General features: G+C 40.2%; 1 protein-coding gene across 1 annotated transcript in view; it reads left to right on the top strand.

Annotated features, from left to right (window-relative positions):
• The window catches only part of OGDHL (oxoglutarate dehydrogenase L), a 62,978-nt gene that overhangs the window by 3,689 nt on the left and 42,898 nt on the right, over positions 1–16,391 (top strand). The window contains exon 2 of the mRNA XM_074233139.1: positions 3,729–3,863. Within this exon, the coding sequence (XP_074089240.1) occupies positions 3,862–3,863 (2 nt within the window). The 5' untranslated portion in view covers positions 3,729–3,861. The remainder of the gene's footprint in view (positions 1–3,728; positions 3,864–16,391) is intronic.

The following is a 16,391-nucleotide window of genomic DNA, read 5'->3' as shown; positions in this document are numbered from 1 at the left end:
TCTGCTGAAGAAGAAGCTTAGTCTCAGTCTAAACCAGTCAGGGCAACTCAGTAGATAGAGGCCAGTCTTGCCAGACCTGATACATACTAAGTGTGGACCCTGGGCAGCAAATCACTTAACCTTGTTTGCGTCAGTTTCCTCATCTATAAAATGGACAGAAAAAAATGGCAAACCCCTCTAGGATCTTTGCTAAGAAACCCCAAAAGGGTTCACAAAGAGTTGAATACAACTGAAAAACAGCTAAACAACAGCAAACACTTTGAATAACTTTGAATATCTCTCAAGCCTAGCACATAGTGGAATATACAGTAGATAATAAATATTTATTGAATTGAAAATCAACTAATCAATAAATATTTATTAAATGTCTCCTATGTGCCAGACACTATCCAAGCACTGGGGATATACAGAGTCAAAAGATAGTCCCTGTTCTTAAAGAGCTTATAATTGAGATAGGAAAGGGGAAACCTAAATTTGCAGGTCATCCTTAGGATCCATTCACATCTAGGTCTCTGTTTTGTGTCGGAAAAATTCATATGATGTTATGTGGATATGCCTGTCTCTTCCATTGATTCAGGCTCTGTTTCCTTAAGTATTGGCTTCTAAATTGCACCCACCAGTCAAGTCAATAAGGAGGTTCCTGGGGAATAGTACAGAGAATTACCTCCAGATATTCCCTACTCCTAGTTACCTTGGGAAAGTCACTTAATTTCTCTATAAAATGAAGGGACAGGGTGGGACTAGATGACTTTAAGGTTCCTTCTAGGTCTATGATCCTATGATCTTTCGTGTCAATCTAGTTGTGGAGAGAAGACATTTACACACATGTTTGACTAGTCAAGATAAGGTGCCAAATGAGTGGTTTACAGGGCAAATGCTCTGGGAGTTCTGACAGGGATGTGATAGTAGCATTTCAAGATCTATAAAGATTTCTGGATTCAAATTCTGTCTTTGTCACTTAGCAACTTATGTTGCTCATAGGGACCTAGGATTTCAATGGCATAGGGAAGACCCTTTATGAGGAATCAACCTCCATCAATACAGGTCTTCAACTTTTCTTCTATATGGCATTTCAGAGACTGCTTAGAGCAATGGAAGCTCACACAAATTCCTTGCAATTGCAGGATATGGGGCTTGAATCCAGGGAAGACCTAAGTCTTCTTGGCTTCAAAGTTGGCTTCTTGTATCATTTCTGTGTCATTTGAGTCATATTCAAATAGTATTCCCTGCAGCCCTATATTGACTTAGAAAACCACAAATAATCATTATCTATGTTATATTATATTGTATTCAACATTTTACAAATACATTTAGTCACTATTTTGAGACCTCTGCTCCAACACAAGTTATTCAGTGATATGCCCTGATCATACTTCTCTGTAAAATGGGGTTGATAATATTTATAGCAGTTAAAAGAGATCATGTAAGTGAAGAACTTTGCAAACCTTAAAATGCCAAGGAAATGTCACTTGTTAGTGTTATTAACCTTGTGATGGGAAGTAGGAGGGAGAGAATTCAGAACTAAAAATAAATAAAGTTGAATTTTTAGAAAACCCTATAAAACAGATTCTATTGCCATCTACATTTTTTTTAGATTTTTTCAAGGCAATGGGGTTAAGTGGCTTGCCCAAGACCACACGGCTAGATAATTATTAAGTATCTGAGGTTGGATTTGAACTCAGGTACCCCTGACTCCAAGGCCAGTGCTCTATTCACTGCGCCACCTAGCTGCCCCACCATCTACATTTTACAGACAAGCAAACTGATGTCCATAGAGGTTAAGAAATTTGTTCAGGATCACAAAGCTAGTGATTAAGGTGGAATTTGAACTCCATCTTCTAACTCTTGAGTCCAGCTTCCTCTTATTCCCTCTATATAATGAATAAAACAATGCTTTGTAGAAATAGAAGTGATCTATGTTCTCAGGGGCAGCTAGGAAGTTAGGAAGACCTGAGTAACCTCAGACATTTACTAGCTGTGTGATCCTAGTCAAGTCACTTCACTCTGATTGCCTCAAAAATTATTTTATTTTTAAATTAAAAAATGGTAAAGTGAATCCAAGATAGGTCAGATTGGGAGAAAGGATATTTCAGGGAGAGTTGTAATCTGACATATCCTCCTCCTTCCATCCCCAGAGACCAGTTAAAGGAGTTGGGGGTCTTTGATAAAGTTCTTCTTATCTCAAGGTTACATCTAGAGGAAACTTTGACATCTGGCACTTGTTTTCTAGTCAGAGAGGTTAATTTATTGTTGGGAGGGATGGTTGGCTGACTGGGTGATTCAACCCAATGGTACCATATGGCAGCAAGAACAGGCAAAAGTGATGATACCTTTTGGGTTGCTCTCTGTCTCTATCTGTCTCTGTCTCCCTCTGCCTCTTTGTATCTCTGCCTCTGTCTCTTTCTGTCTCTCTCTCTGTCTGCCTCTGTCTCTCTCTCTCTGTCTCTGTCTGTCTCTCTCTCCCCACCTTACCTCTAGCCCTCTCCTCTCTCCTCTTCTGTCTCTCCCCATCTCATTGTGTTTCTCTTATCTCTCTTAGTCCTCTCTTTCTTCCTCTACCCATCTTCCAAAGCCCTTTTAAAAATCTGAGCCAGAGCAGAGTCCTGGAGGGGAGCCTGGCCTTGTGAAGCCTGGATGACCCCTGCTCAGTACACAGAATCTCCTGCTGAGTTTGTGAAGGTGAATGCCCCAGAACTGTGTGATTCCCTGGTTTGCTGCAGGTGCCAGCTGAGGTCATTCTCTAGTTGATATGTTTTCAAAACAAAATGTTCCCACAGCTGACATTTATGGTAGTCAACTCTTTTCTGAGCTCAAAGATCTATCCTCTGATTCTCCCAGAGCTTGGAGAGCTACTTTTGCCTGAACAGGCTGATATTTCAGCTAGTTTTTCCTTGTCTATAGTTGGAATGCTTGGATCCCATCCCTGGGTCATGATTCTTATCAAAGGGAAATTCTAGAACTTCTAGGTATTGAGGCTTTTGAGGCTCCAAAGCTAGTCCTTGTTTTGGGGTATGATAGACCTTTCATTTGAATGACATTATATATTTTTCAAAATTCTTTTATCTCCATTCTCTCCTTTGATCTGTCCACCATTCCTGAGAAGTAGGTATTATAATCTCCATTTTCCAGATGAAGAAACTGAGGCCCACAGAAATCCAGAACTTATTTGCTTTTTGTTTGTTTTTTTTTAGAAAGAGTTTGAGTATTAGTTGTACTAGAAGGCATCAAAGGTTAGAGTCAGTTCTAGAACCTACTTCTGACTTTGAATCCAAAATTCTTTCCTTTTTCCTGTTTGTGACCCCTTTGGGCAGCTAACCCTGTAGAGCTGCTTGGCGTCTCTTCTTTCTGTTGCCTTTTTATATACACATGTTCTCTGCCCAGTTGTACTGCAAGGTCTGTGAAGTCAGTTTTTTTTTTTTTACACTCTCCAAATCTCCCATAGCATTTTACATGAACACGGCAAGTTCTCAATAAATGAATGGGTGAGTCCATCATTGAGCTGATGTAGTCAGCTCTATATTGATGTCTGTGTGTTTGGGTGTTTAGAGTGTATGTATGTATGTTTAGAACCCATGAAAAAAGAGGACTTGGTCAGTCACCAGAAGGTTTTACAGCAAGAGGACTGAATGGCCTCCTTACTGGACTGTGCCCTGGCTCCATGCTTGGTGACTTAGTCTCTTTCATTTTGGGCTCTGATTGACTCTGGCCTTTCCTTCCCTTTTCTCCAGGCGTGCCATCCATTGCTATTCGGATCTCGTCCTCCCCTGCATGAGAAGACATTCCTGTCTGTTCCCAGGGGATCCAGGACGTCCTGGACTCTGGCCCTGCTGACCTCTGAGTTTTTGACAACTGCTCAGCCTCATGTAAGTAAGGAGGGCAGAAAATACCCTTGCCTGTCTTCTGTCATTCCTTTCTAGGTCCCGTTCTTCCCAGAATGTCTTTATGAGGACATTCAACATTTGTTTCTGGTGATCAGCCCTTTTCTTGCATGTTTGGTTTGGGCAGGAATTAGATGGGATCACACATCTCAACCGGAGCCCACGGATAAAGCAAGGTCCCAATGAAGCAACTAACAACTCAACATTTGAGCCAAAGAAGAAACAGGGTGTACCCCGAGAGACATATGGGCATGGAAACCCTAGGGGAAGCCAACAAGCAGGCAGAGATGGTAACTAAGGAAGAAGTAAGAGGCTGGAGGCAGAATGGAAGGCAATGGTTCTTAGGAACTTAGGACTTGAGAGTTGGAAGGACCTTTAGATGTACTGGAGTCTGACCCTCTCATTTTACAGATGATGAAACTGAGGTACAGTATGTTAAGTGCTTTGCCCAGAGTCACAAAAATAGAGAGTAACAGAGATGATTTTTGAACTCATTTATTCATTCATTCAAACATTCTGACTTGGTCGTAAGGGTAGGCAAGAGATTACATTATGGCTCAACGGTCAAGGGGATGCAACAGGAAACACATTTTTAAGATATTTGTTTCTTAAAAAATAAATGCACATTTCTTTTAAAATTAAAACATTCTGCTCTCCATGGCTTGTAGGAATTTATTTTGTGATAAAATCACGGGCTTAAAATTAAAGGCTTGAAAATTTCAAACCTTGTCTTGACTCTAGGAAAAGAGCAAAGGCTGGGGTAATTGTGAACACTATACCTTTCAGAGAGTAGAGGCTCAGGAAATGCCTATCTTAGGTAATAATGAATGACAGTTGTTCATTAGGATTTCATTGACATTGTTTGCTTCTTTACCTGTAGAAAAGAGAAAACACCAACTGCTATTATTCAGTATAATTATAAAGCACCTACTGTATATAGGGCACAGTCTGAGAGGTCCTCAGTGAATTGGAATTGTACTGTTATTGGGAAAGTGCTTTTCTTCTTCAGACTCATCTATACCTAACTTCATGAATACAGGCAGAGTGGTGAAGTGATTCTAGCATTAGACCTGAAGTCGGGAGGGCTTGTGCCAGACTCAGATATGTATGACTCTGGACAAGTCAGTTCTAAGTTCTATAATCCTGGGAAAGGAGGACAATATGAGCATAAACATGGAGGTAGGAATAAGGATGTCACAGAATGACACAACAAGGAGACAACTTAGGCTGGAGCAAAGGTTTTATACATACATACATGCATGTAGGTGCCTAATAAATGCATGTGAAGTTGAACTAGTACTTTTCTCTGTAAATTGTCCATCTGGGGCATTCTCAATCCCTCTTTTCTCTGGGTTTATAGTATATCTCCTCTTGAGTTTATAGTATATCTCCTCTTGAGATATTGTTGAAGGAATTCACAGATCACACACACATATAGATAGATGGATATAGATGCATATATATATGTATATATACATATATATATATATACATATATATATATATATGGAAAGAGAGGCAGACTTGAGCATATTAGCATTCCATTCTGGAAATTCTAGGTAGAGCCAATATCTCTTATACTTTGACTTAGGGCTGTGAGTGTTATATTACTGGGGAGTCCCTGTGCCCTAGCTGTAGAACCTATTGCTATCTCCACCCCACTCCACCCCCAAGCTCTTTAAATTTGTTTGTGCCTCAGAAATAGTCATGGGCCTCCCCTCCACTAACATAAAGCTTCCATTTATAGTCTAGCTTCAGCATCTCCTGAGATGTTTTCTATTATGTAATCTCTATCATCCACTAGCTCTAGATATTTTTCTTAGGCTACATCTCAATTGGTAGCACCTATATCAAAATCTTTCCTCTTTGTTTTCCTTTCAATGAGGGTGGGAATGGGAGTGGGGGTTCATTTGTCTCTAGATCGCTAGGGTCATGGACTCTACAAGGATAGGGAAATTCAGAGCCAGTTTTGAGTTTAGCTGACTAGGGTGGTAGGATTTGTTTTCCCACCTAAATAGATGGGGTTATGTAAGCAGGGTGCCAGGTCCCTTTTCAAATCCTAGAATCAGAAACTGTCCACTCTTTAATTATTAACCCTGTTGGATTTTGAAAGTACAGGCTTGAGCCTGGGGCTGGGCAGAGTTGCTGACCATAAATGGACACTCATCCTGAACCCACCCCTGGGGTTTCCTTGGCAACAAATTGTAAAGCAGGGCTAAAGGAAGTTCTGTTAAGGGAAGGGCCCCTAAAGATGTCTTTGTAGTAACGGGGCTTTCTTCTTTGTTTGAAGCAGTTAAGCCCATAAGCTTCTGGGATGATCCTCTGCATCCGGGAGTGTTGTCTGTAGGGATGAGTAGAGAGTGTGTTTGTGTGTGTTTGTGTGTGTGTGTGTGTGTGTGTGTGTGTGTGTGTGTTTGTGCAACATTAGTAAAACAGTTAATCACAAGTCAGTGGCCAACTGTCTTCTACTGTCATCATTTTCTCCCATTATTTATTACTCCCGCTGTGCTCTGGATACTGGGTGGGGGTGGGGTGGGATGGGGGTGGAGCTCCCAGACTTCCCTGGACCTGCAAAGCTTTACCTATGGACCTCATAATCACTGCTTTCCTTCAAGGCAGTATCACCTGTTCCCTGTCCTTTAAGTCCTTTCCAATTAATGCAACAGCCCTCCTCCCCCATGCTAATGACGTTATATTTACTTTCTAGGCATTTTTTTATTCCCTGGTAGAATATATAGAGTCCCTGCTGTTTTTCTCTAGTAGAATATAAACTTCTTTTAAAAAAAATTGAAAAAGATTTGATTTATTTTGAGTTTTACAATCCCCCCTGCCATTCTTGCTTCCCTCCCCACAAGAAATTCTTGTGAATGAAATTGTGAATTGAATTGAAATACTTCCCTAAAAATGAAAAATCCCTTGATTCTCCCCAGATTGCTGGGAATCTTGATTCTCTTGCATCCTTAGACTATTATCTTGTTTTCTCTTTCTCTTCATAGTCAGACCTTTAGAAATAATAGTCAGTGTTTAATGTATTCATTTCTTCAATGCCTTCCAATCTGACTTCAGTCCTCACCTTCCTACTGAAAATGCTTTCTCAAAGGTTACTTAGCCATCAAATCCAGAGCTGTTTTCAGAGAAGGTTGATTGCCATTGTGGAAAGAGTGCCAGTTATGAATCCAACTCAAAACCCACCTCAGACACCTACTATGTGACCTTGGCCAAGTCTCTTAACTTCACCTTCTATATTCTACCCTTTGGTGAAAGTCCCTTCTTCCATGCTCATCTAACCCCAACCTTTTTTGGCTGACCCTACATCCAGACTATAAAATGAGGAGAGAGGAGGGATGGAGTTTGGATCAGATGTCCTCTGACTTCCCTTCCAGTTATAGATGCATAATCCTATGACTTCAAAGGTCATATGGTTTGATCCATATGATTGTGCATCCCCTTTGAGACATATCTGACAGATAGTTATCTAGAATTTGCTTAAAGACATCCAGGGATGGGGGGAATTCACCACCTTTCCTTGGACAACTCATTCCACTCTGGGAATACTCATTACTGGGAAGACTTTCATCCACTGTTCCTAGTTCTGCCTTCTTGGGCAAAGCCGTATAAGTCTATTAGTTTTATATAACTGTCTTTCTAATACAGGAAGACATCCTATGGCTTCTCTGTAGACAAACGTCTCCACCCAGTTCCACTGACTGTTCTTTATATGGCATAGTTTCCAGTACCCTTCATATCTTGGTCATTCCACTCCACACATTTTCTCATTCAACAGTGTTCTTCCTAAAAGCTGAGCATCATTCTTCAAGTGTGGTTGGACTAGGGCAGAGTGAAGATGAGTTATCACTTAGCTTATTCTGTTTTCATCTCTTTCATTACCATGTTACACTATTAACTCATATTGAGTTGGATTTGCATTAAACCCTCTCTCCTCCAGTTCTTATTTCATCTTGTATTTATAAAATTTATTTTTCTTAATCTCCTAAGTATTGTATTTATCTCCACTGAATTTTATCTTAATAAATTTTGCTCACTGTTCTGATCTAGCCTGTTTAGATTTTTTGAATCCTATCCATGTCAGTCAGTTTGTTGGTTTCAAGCTTTGTGTCATCTGCAGATTTGATTAGCATGCCATCTAGTCTTCATCTGTCACTAATAAAAATGTAGAAATAGCATAAGGCCAAGTGCAGATTGATGGGGTTTTCTCCCACATGCCTTCCTCCAGGTTGATAAGACCCTCATTAACCCTTGTCAAGATTTGCAGGAATCTCCTATATTTTCTCCCTGATTTTCTCCCAGAGTTTGGAGGTTCTACTTTGACTAGCCGATTCTTTATATTGCCATCATAGCAGTCTTCTTAACACATCAGTGGGGTCGGAACACAGCCTTGTTCAAAAACCTTCAGAGACTTCTTACAGCCTTAAAAAATCTGTCTTATTAGGGTATTCAAGATTTTGACTCTCTTCCAACCTAATTTTGTAGCACTTTCCATACATCCTATATTTCAGTTGATTTTTAAAGATTTTAAAATATAAGAATATTTACTGAGAAGATATAGCAAAACCAGAAATGCCAAATATATCCTCTCTATGATGGACACCCTCTCAGTCTGAACCCAGGAAATGCAGACTCATTCATTCATTCATTCATTCATTTGTTTGTTTGTTTGTTTAAGTTTTTGAAAGGCAATGGGGTTAAGTGGCTTGCTCAAGACCACACAGCTAGGTAATTATTAAGTGTTGGAGGCTGGATTTGAACTCAGGCACTCCTGACTTCAGGGCCGGTGCTCTAGCCACTGCACCACCTAGCTGCCCTATTTATTTATTTTTAAATTTTATTTATTTATTTTTGAATTTTACAAATTTTCCCTTAATCTTGTTTCTCTCCCCCCACTCCCCACAGAAGGCAGTCTATTAGTCTTTACATTGTTTCCATGCTATACATTGATATAAATTGAATGTGTTGAGAGAGAAATCATATCTTAAGGGAAAAAAATAAAATATAAGAGATAGCAAAATTACACAAGATAACATTTTTTTAAATTAAAGGTAATAGTCTCTGGTCTTTGTTTAAACTGCACAATTCTTTCTCTGGATACAGATGGTATTCTTTATTGCAGATACCCCAAAATTGTGCCTCAATGTTGCACTAATGGAATGAACAAGTCCATTAAGGTTGATCATCACTCCCATGTTGCTGTTAGGGTGTACAATGTTCTTCTGGTTCTGCTTGTATCACTCAGCATCAGTTCATGCAAATCCCTCTAGGCTTCTCTGAATTCCCATTCCTCCTGGTTTCTAATTGGATAATAGAGTTCCATAACATTCATATCCCACATTTTGTTCAGCCATTCCCCAATTGATGGATATTCACTTGATTTCCAAATCTTTGCCACCACAAACAGGGCTGCTATGAATTTTTTTGTACAAGTGATGTTTTTTACCTTTTTTCATGATCACTTCAGGGTATCGACCCAGCAGTAGTATTTCTGGTTCAAAAGGTATGCACATTTTTGGCCATAATTCCAAATTGCTCTCCAGAAAAGTCAGATGAATTCACAGCTCCACCAACAATGCATTGGTTAGACTCAAGTTTAAATTAGTAGTTACTCAACTTTCTTCTGAACTAGGCCTAACCAATGATAGAAGTCACTTTCTAACTGGTAGAACTCAGTATGTTGGCTGAAGGGTAGGGCCAGTCCCAGTTGCTTCTCGACTCTGCTGGATCAGGATCAGCTAGCTACAGGTGTTTTCCTGAACTTAAAGTTCAGGACCACAACCAAGTTTTACAGATGAGGAAACTGAGGCAAATATGATTAAGTGATTTTTTCTAGGATTACACAACTAGTGAGGGTATGAGGTTGGATATGTTGTATATAGTGTCCCCATCTTTGGAATTGTTTGTTTTTTTCAGTCAGGTCCAACTCTTCATGATACTACTTGGAGTTTTCTTGGCAAAGATACTGGAGAAGTTTGCCATTTCCTTCTCCAGTTAATTTTACAGATGAGGAAACTGAGGCAAAGAGTGATATGACTTGCCCTGCATTTGAACTCAGGAAAATGGTTCTTCCTGAATTCAGATTCAGCACTCTCATCTAATGAACTACTACCTAATAGGACAGTTGGATGGTTTTAGAACTGGTTGAATTGATCAGAACCAAAGAGTCTCTGTTACCCTGGGGATTTGTGTTTATCCATTTGCTGTTTGACATTTTTCATCAGTGACTTGGATAAAAGCAAAAATGGCATCTTTTTGAAATCTGTGAATGACACAAAGCTAGGAGGGAAAACCAATGTGCTGAAAAGGCAGAATCAGAATCTCAAAATATTTTGACAGATAGAACACTGGACTGAATCGAATATATTCCAGTACAATCAATCTCAATGTAAAGACTCAAACTTGGGGGGGGGGTGGAGCCAAGATGACGACATGAAGGGATTGAGCCTTAGGAGCTCTCTGATAAAAACTCATAAACTAAGGACTCTAATTAAACTTTTGAGAGACAGAACCCACAAAGGGACCCAGTGAGGCAGTTCTCCTACTCAAGGTAACCTGGAAAAGAGCAGAAAGGCTCTGCTCCCCGGGCGGAGGGGTGGCCGCCAGAGCCCACCAGAGCGAAAGAACTTTAGCCTCCTGGAGGCAGCCCCAGGGCGCTGGGAGCTGTGGCTCACAGCAGCGGGGGAGTCTCCTGAGCTGCACCCCGGGGAGCACCGGGCACAAAGTGGGGGAACAGCTGGGGACCTCTACCAGAGCGAGCATGGGGAGCCCAGCCCTCAGGGCACACAGCAAGCAGCCCAGACCCTGAAACAGAAGCAGGTGGAGCCCGTAAGCAGGAGCCCCCAGGGCATGAGCCCATTGAGCTGAGGGAGGGGAGTGAAGAGAGAGAGACTGCAGAGCTCTGTCCTCTGCCCCTGGAACAGGACTCTGGGGCTCTGACCACATTCAGATCCTGATCCCAGTCTAGCCCCCCCCATAGAACAACAGGGCCCCCCCACCTCAGCCCCGTGGCAGAGGGGGGCGCTTATGGTCATTCACAGACCAGGAGGGAGGACAGAGCCTCACACACTGAGACCCTTGTGGGAGTGTCTCAAAAGCTCAGGAAGCACCCCAAAAAAACAGGCTTAGGCTGGGAAAATGAGCAAGCAAAGAAACGAGAGGAAGACCATTGAGAAATATTTTTACAAATGAGCCCAAGAAGGATCAAAATATTCAGTCTGAAGATGAGGAAGCACAAGCTCCTGCATCTAAAGAAAAACAGAAGAAAGAAAAACAGAAATTGGGCTCAGGCTATGACAGAGCTCAAAAAAGATTTTGAAAATCAAATGAGGGAGTTGGAAGGAAAACTGGGAAAAGAAAGGAGAGAGATGCAGGAAAAACATGAAAATGAAGTCAGCAGCTTAGTCAAGGAAATCCAAAAAAATGCTGAAGAAAATAGCATGCTAAAAACAGCTTAGGTCAAATGGATAAAACAGTTCAAAAAGTCATTGAGGAGAAGAATGCTTTAAAAAGCAAAATTGGCCAGATGGAAAAAGAGATAAGAAAACTCTCTGAGGAGAACAAATCCTTCAGACAAAGAATAGAATTCAGGGAGATTGATGAATTTACCAGAAATCAGGAATCAGTAGTTCAAAACCAAAAAAATGAAAAATTAGAAGAAAATGTGAAATATCTCATTGAAAAAACAACTGATATGGAAAACAGACTTAGGAAAGATAATTTAAAAATTATTAGAATACCTGAAAGTCATGATCAGGAAAAGAGCCTTGACATTATTTTCAAAGAATTACTACAGGAAAATTGCCCTGATATTCTAGAAGCAGAGGGCAAAATAGAAATGGAGAGAATCCACCAATCCCCCCGAGAAAGAGATCCCAAAAAACCAACCCCCAGGAATATTATAGCCAAGTTCCAGAACTCCCAAGTCAAAGAGAAAATATTACAAGCAGCCAGAAGGACACAGTTCAAATATCGTGGAGCTGCAGTCAGGATCACACAGGACTTAGCAGCAACTACATTGGAAGCTCGTAGGGCTTGGAATACAATATACCAGAAGGCAAAAGAGCTTAGAATGCAGCCAAGAATGAACTACCCAGCAAGGCTGAATGTCCTCTTCCAGGGGAAAAGATGGACTTTCAATGAACCAGGGGAATTTCAAATGTTCCTTTTGGAATGGCCAGAGCTGAACAGAAGGTTTGATCTTCAGATACAGGACTCAGGTGAAGCATGGAGATTGGAGGAGAGGGTGGGAAATATGAGGGACTTAATGAGGATGAACTGCATGTATAGAAAAATGATACTGATAATATTCATATGAACCATCTCAGTTAGTAGAGCAGGTAGAGGGAGCTTTTATAGTTGAAGCACAGGAGAAAGCTGAATTCGAAGATAAAATATGGTGTAAAAATGGAGTCAATAGGAAAAAAAGGGAAATGGAATGGGAGAAAGACAAAGGAGAGGGGGAATAGTCCAAGATATTTCACATAATAAGATTTTTTTTATTACAATGAGCTATTGCAATGATATGGAAGGGGGGAGACAAGGGGGAATGAGGGAAACTTTGCTCTCATCAGAAATGGCTAGAAGAGGAAACAGCAAATATACTTAATGGGGTATAGACATCTGGAGTAAGAAGGAGGGGGGGAGCAGGGGGAAGGGGTGGGGATGTGAATAAAGGAGGAGAGGATGGACCATGGGGGAAGAGTGGTCAGATATAACACATTTTCTTTTTTACTTCTTGCAAGGGGCTGGGATTGGATGGCCTGCCCAGGACCATAGGGCCAGGTGGATTCTGGGCCTAAGGGGTGGTGTGGGGGCTCAGGGCTTCTTGGCCCCAGGACCAGGGGTCTGTCTGCTGTGCCACTCAGCGACCCTACAGCAGAGTCAGAGTGAAAGGAGAGAGAAAATATAGTACATGGTAGTGGAGAAATAAGAAAGGAGGGAGTTGTGATCAACAATGGCAAGGTTGGAAAAATGTGGAAGTAACTTTTGTGATGGACTTACCATAAAGAATGTGATCCACCCATGACAGAGTTATTGGTGTTGGAACAAAAACTGAAGCACATTTTTTGTTATTATTATTTGGGGGAGGGTGCAGGGCAAGTGGGGCTGGGTGGCCTGCCTGGGGCCACATAGCAGGGTGATCTTTGTGTGTCTGGGGCCGGATTCGGACCCAGGTGCTCCTGGCTCAAGGGCCAATGCTCTGTCTGCCACCCAGCCACCCCTACTATTATTACTATTTTATTTTATTTTGGGTCTTTTGTTTTTTTCTTCTTTTTGGTTTTTGCAGGGCAGTGGGGATCGGGTGGCTTGCATGTCACATGGCTGGGTGATTATTGGGTTTATGAGGCTAGATATGGACTCAGGTGCTCGTGGCTCCAGGGCTGGTGCTTCATCCATTATGCCACCTGGCCATACCTACAATTATTACTATTATTTTTTTAATTTTAATTTTTTTCTCTCCCCTTTACTTTTTTCACCCAAGCAAGTCTATCTATATTCATGGGGGGAGGGGTATTTTGTTTACTTGTAAACAAGAATATTTTATTAATGTAAAAGAAACATTTGTACAAAATGAGAATAAAAATAAATTTTTAAAAAAAGACTCAAACTTGAGTTCAAAAAATTGACTTCACAAATGAAATATGAAGGAGGTATACATAGACACCACTTAGTCCAAAAAAGATGGGAGGGTTTTAGTGGATTGCAAATTTAGTGGTGTGACATAACACTTAAAAAAGCATATATGATCTTGGACTTCATTAGGAAAGGCAGAACTTCCAGGGATAAGGGAGTGTCCATTTTATTTTCCTCTGCTCTGGTCAGACCACTTTTTTTGGGCACCACAGTTTAAGAAGGATGTAAGCTAAAGAGCATCCAGCATGGTAAGGAACTCAAATCCATGTTCTATGAGGACTGGTTGAATTCTGAATGTTCAATGAAGAGAAAAAAAGACTTGGGAGTGGAAATAGATATGTAGTCATCTGAAAAAGCTGTCTTATGTGAAGCAGAAATTGTGTCAGAACTGGAATCTGTGGGTGGAAGTTGCAAAGAAGTAAATTTAGGTGGGATAGAAGAAAAAGGTTTAATATGTTTTTTACTTTTTTGATATTCTGTACTTAAACACCAATTATAAGTTCTTTGAGGATGAGGATTGCCTTTTATATTCTCTTTTTGTATCCTTAGCACTTTTGTACACAGTAGGCACTTAATAAATATTTATTGATTGACCAATTAGCATGAGAATTTCTATGTACAAAGACTAGATAAAGGAAATTTCATAGGAAACCTTGGATTTTTACTATAAACAGTTTACTTTTTAAAAAAGTAAAAATTCAGTGTGCTAATTTTAAAACCATCTAACTTATTGGTATTGCCTTCTGAAGTTCCCTCTATTCTTTTCTATGTGTCTTTTGGTACTTCACCACTTTCCAATAACTTCTCTTCTCCCCAAATCCTTATCCCAAATTTAAAAAATCCATAAAATAACAGCAAAAAAAAGCAAACAAAAACTCTTCCCTTGATTAAATAACCCTCTTTACAGTAAAACAAAACTACACACATCAACTGTTCCTGAAAAAGAATCTTTGATTCATTATTTCACATCCATCATCTCTTTGTAGAAGGCAGGCAACACTTTTCCTTGTAGGTTCTCGAGAGTTAAGGTTTGTCATTGCATCAATCAGAGTTCTTTTAAAATAGGAAAATCTTGCTAATAAGAAGCAAGGAGATGCCAAGGAAAGGATGAGTCCCCTCAGGAGTTGTAGCAGATACACCCTCAATGAAAATATTCAGTTGGAGGCAAGAAGATTCACCTGTTGAGTGTATTGTAGTAGTCTTATTCTTTTAGTTATTTTTTTAATTAACCAGATTTTGATGTCCCCCCCACTTTAACTCCATTTTATCCAATGGAAAGGGGGTTTCTTTTTCAAATATGATTTGTAGAAGCTTTCTGAAGTCCCTTCAAACTCAGAAGGGCAGCCAAGGAGCACAGTGGCTAGAGCACCAGGTCTAGAGTCAGGAAGATTCACCTTCTTGAGTTCAAATTTGGCCTCAGACACTAGCTGTGTGGTCCTGGGCAAGTCACTTAAATTTGTTTGCCTTAGTCTCCTCATCTGTAAAGTGAGTTGGAGAAGGAAACAGCAAACCACTCCAGCATTTCTACCAAGTAAGCTCATGGATAATCATACAACATGACTGAAACAACTGGAGAATTCCAACTCAGAAGTTCTTTGACTCTGAGATTCTTAGAAATGTCAGCTCTTATTGCTCACAGGTTGCTCATAGGTTGCTCATAGATCCAGTCCTGGTCTCACTCTCCTATTCCACAGTCTTACAATACCAGCTGCCTTTTAGACACCCCAAAGCAGATGCCCATAGTCATCCCAAACTCATGCTTTTTGGCTTGGTCTGTCTTTTTCATTCTAACTTGTATTCATGTATGTGTTCCATCACCCTATTAAATTTAAGGAGCTGTCATTTTTCATCCCTAGAGCATAGCCCGTAACACAGGAGAAGTAATGACTTGATGGGTGAAATAGCATGTAAAAAGAGCTTAGAAAACTAGTAATAAAGAGTTTCAAAAATGTAAGAAAATTACTTCCCTCCCCCACGTAATGAATGGTATAAGTTCAGATTGTAAATGTTCTGGGAATTCAAGGAAAGGCAGATTACCAAGGAATAGTGTTCAAGGAAGGCATTACGGCAAAGACAGAGAGGACAAGAGCACAAGATATGGTTGGGAGCAATATAGATTACTTAATCAACCAATCACCCGGAATGGAAATAGGATTATGCCCAGCTTTCTTCGGGGGATAGTCAATTCAATTTAGCAGATTGATTTTTTTTAAAAGATAATCTGGCCAGGCTTTGCCTTATTGGTTTTGGTAGCAGGGTTAGAAGGGTTCTGTTTCCAATAAGGATAGAACAGGATGGAATAATAAATTACATCATGGGGGATTTTGGCTAGGTATATGGAGAAGTATTTTATGGTAACTCATAGACTCAGAGAATCATCAATTTAGGATTGCAAGGAGATAGATGGAAGTAGAAGAGATTCTAGGAGCATTTCACACATTTTTGTCATCTTACAGCACTTAAAAATGTGAGAGAGAATCTCAACTGTCTGAGGCAGTTGAAGTGTGTCTGAAAGGAGGATGGATGAGATGACATTTCAGAGGTTTCCAAAAGTCTAGAATAATAACAACTTGAAATAATATTTGTAAAGAGTAGACATCATCTAAATATTATTTATTGTCATCATTATGTCTACTATGTGCAAAGTCCCTCATTAGATGCTAGGGAAGATCCAAAGAGAGATAAGACAGCTTCTGAGCCCTTGTAATAATTATAGCCTGCCTCTGACACTTTCTGTTTGTATGAGCACTTTGACAAGATTCTTCACCTCCCTAGGCCTCAGTTTCTTTATTTGTTAAATGAAAGGATTGAACTCAGTGGCCTGTGATCTAGATCTGGGATTCTTTGAATTGTCACTTAAATATCTGTATG

The sequence above is a fragment of the Macrotis lagotis genome, chromosome 4 (assembly GCF_037893015.1).
Source record: "Macrotis lagotis isolate mMagLag1 chromosome 4, bilby.v1.9.chrom.fasta, whole genome shotgun sequence".
Lineage (NCBI taxonomy): Eukaryota > Metazoa > Chordata > Mammalia > Peramelemorphia > Peramelidae > Macrotis > Macrotis lagotis.
Note: the sequence above shows the minus strand (reverse complement) of the source record. Positions and strands in the feature narration are given on the sequence as shown.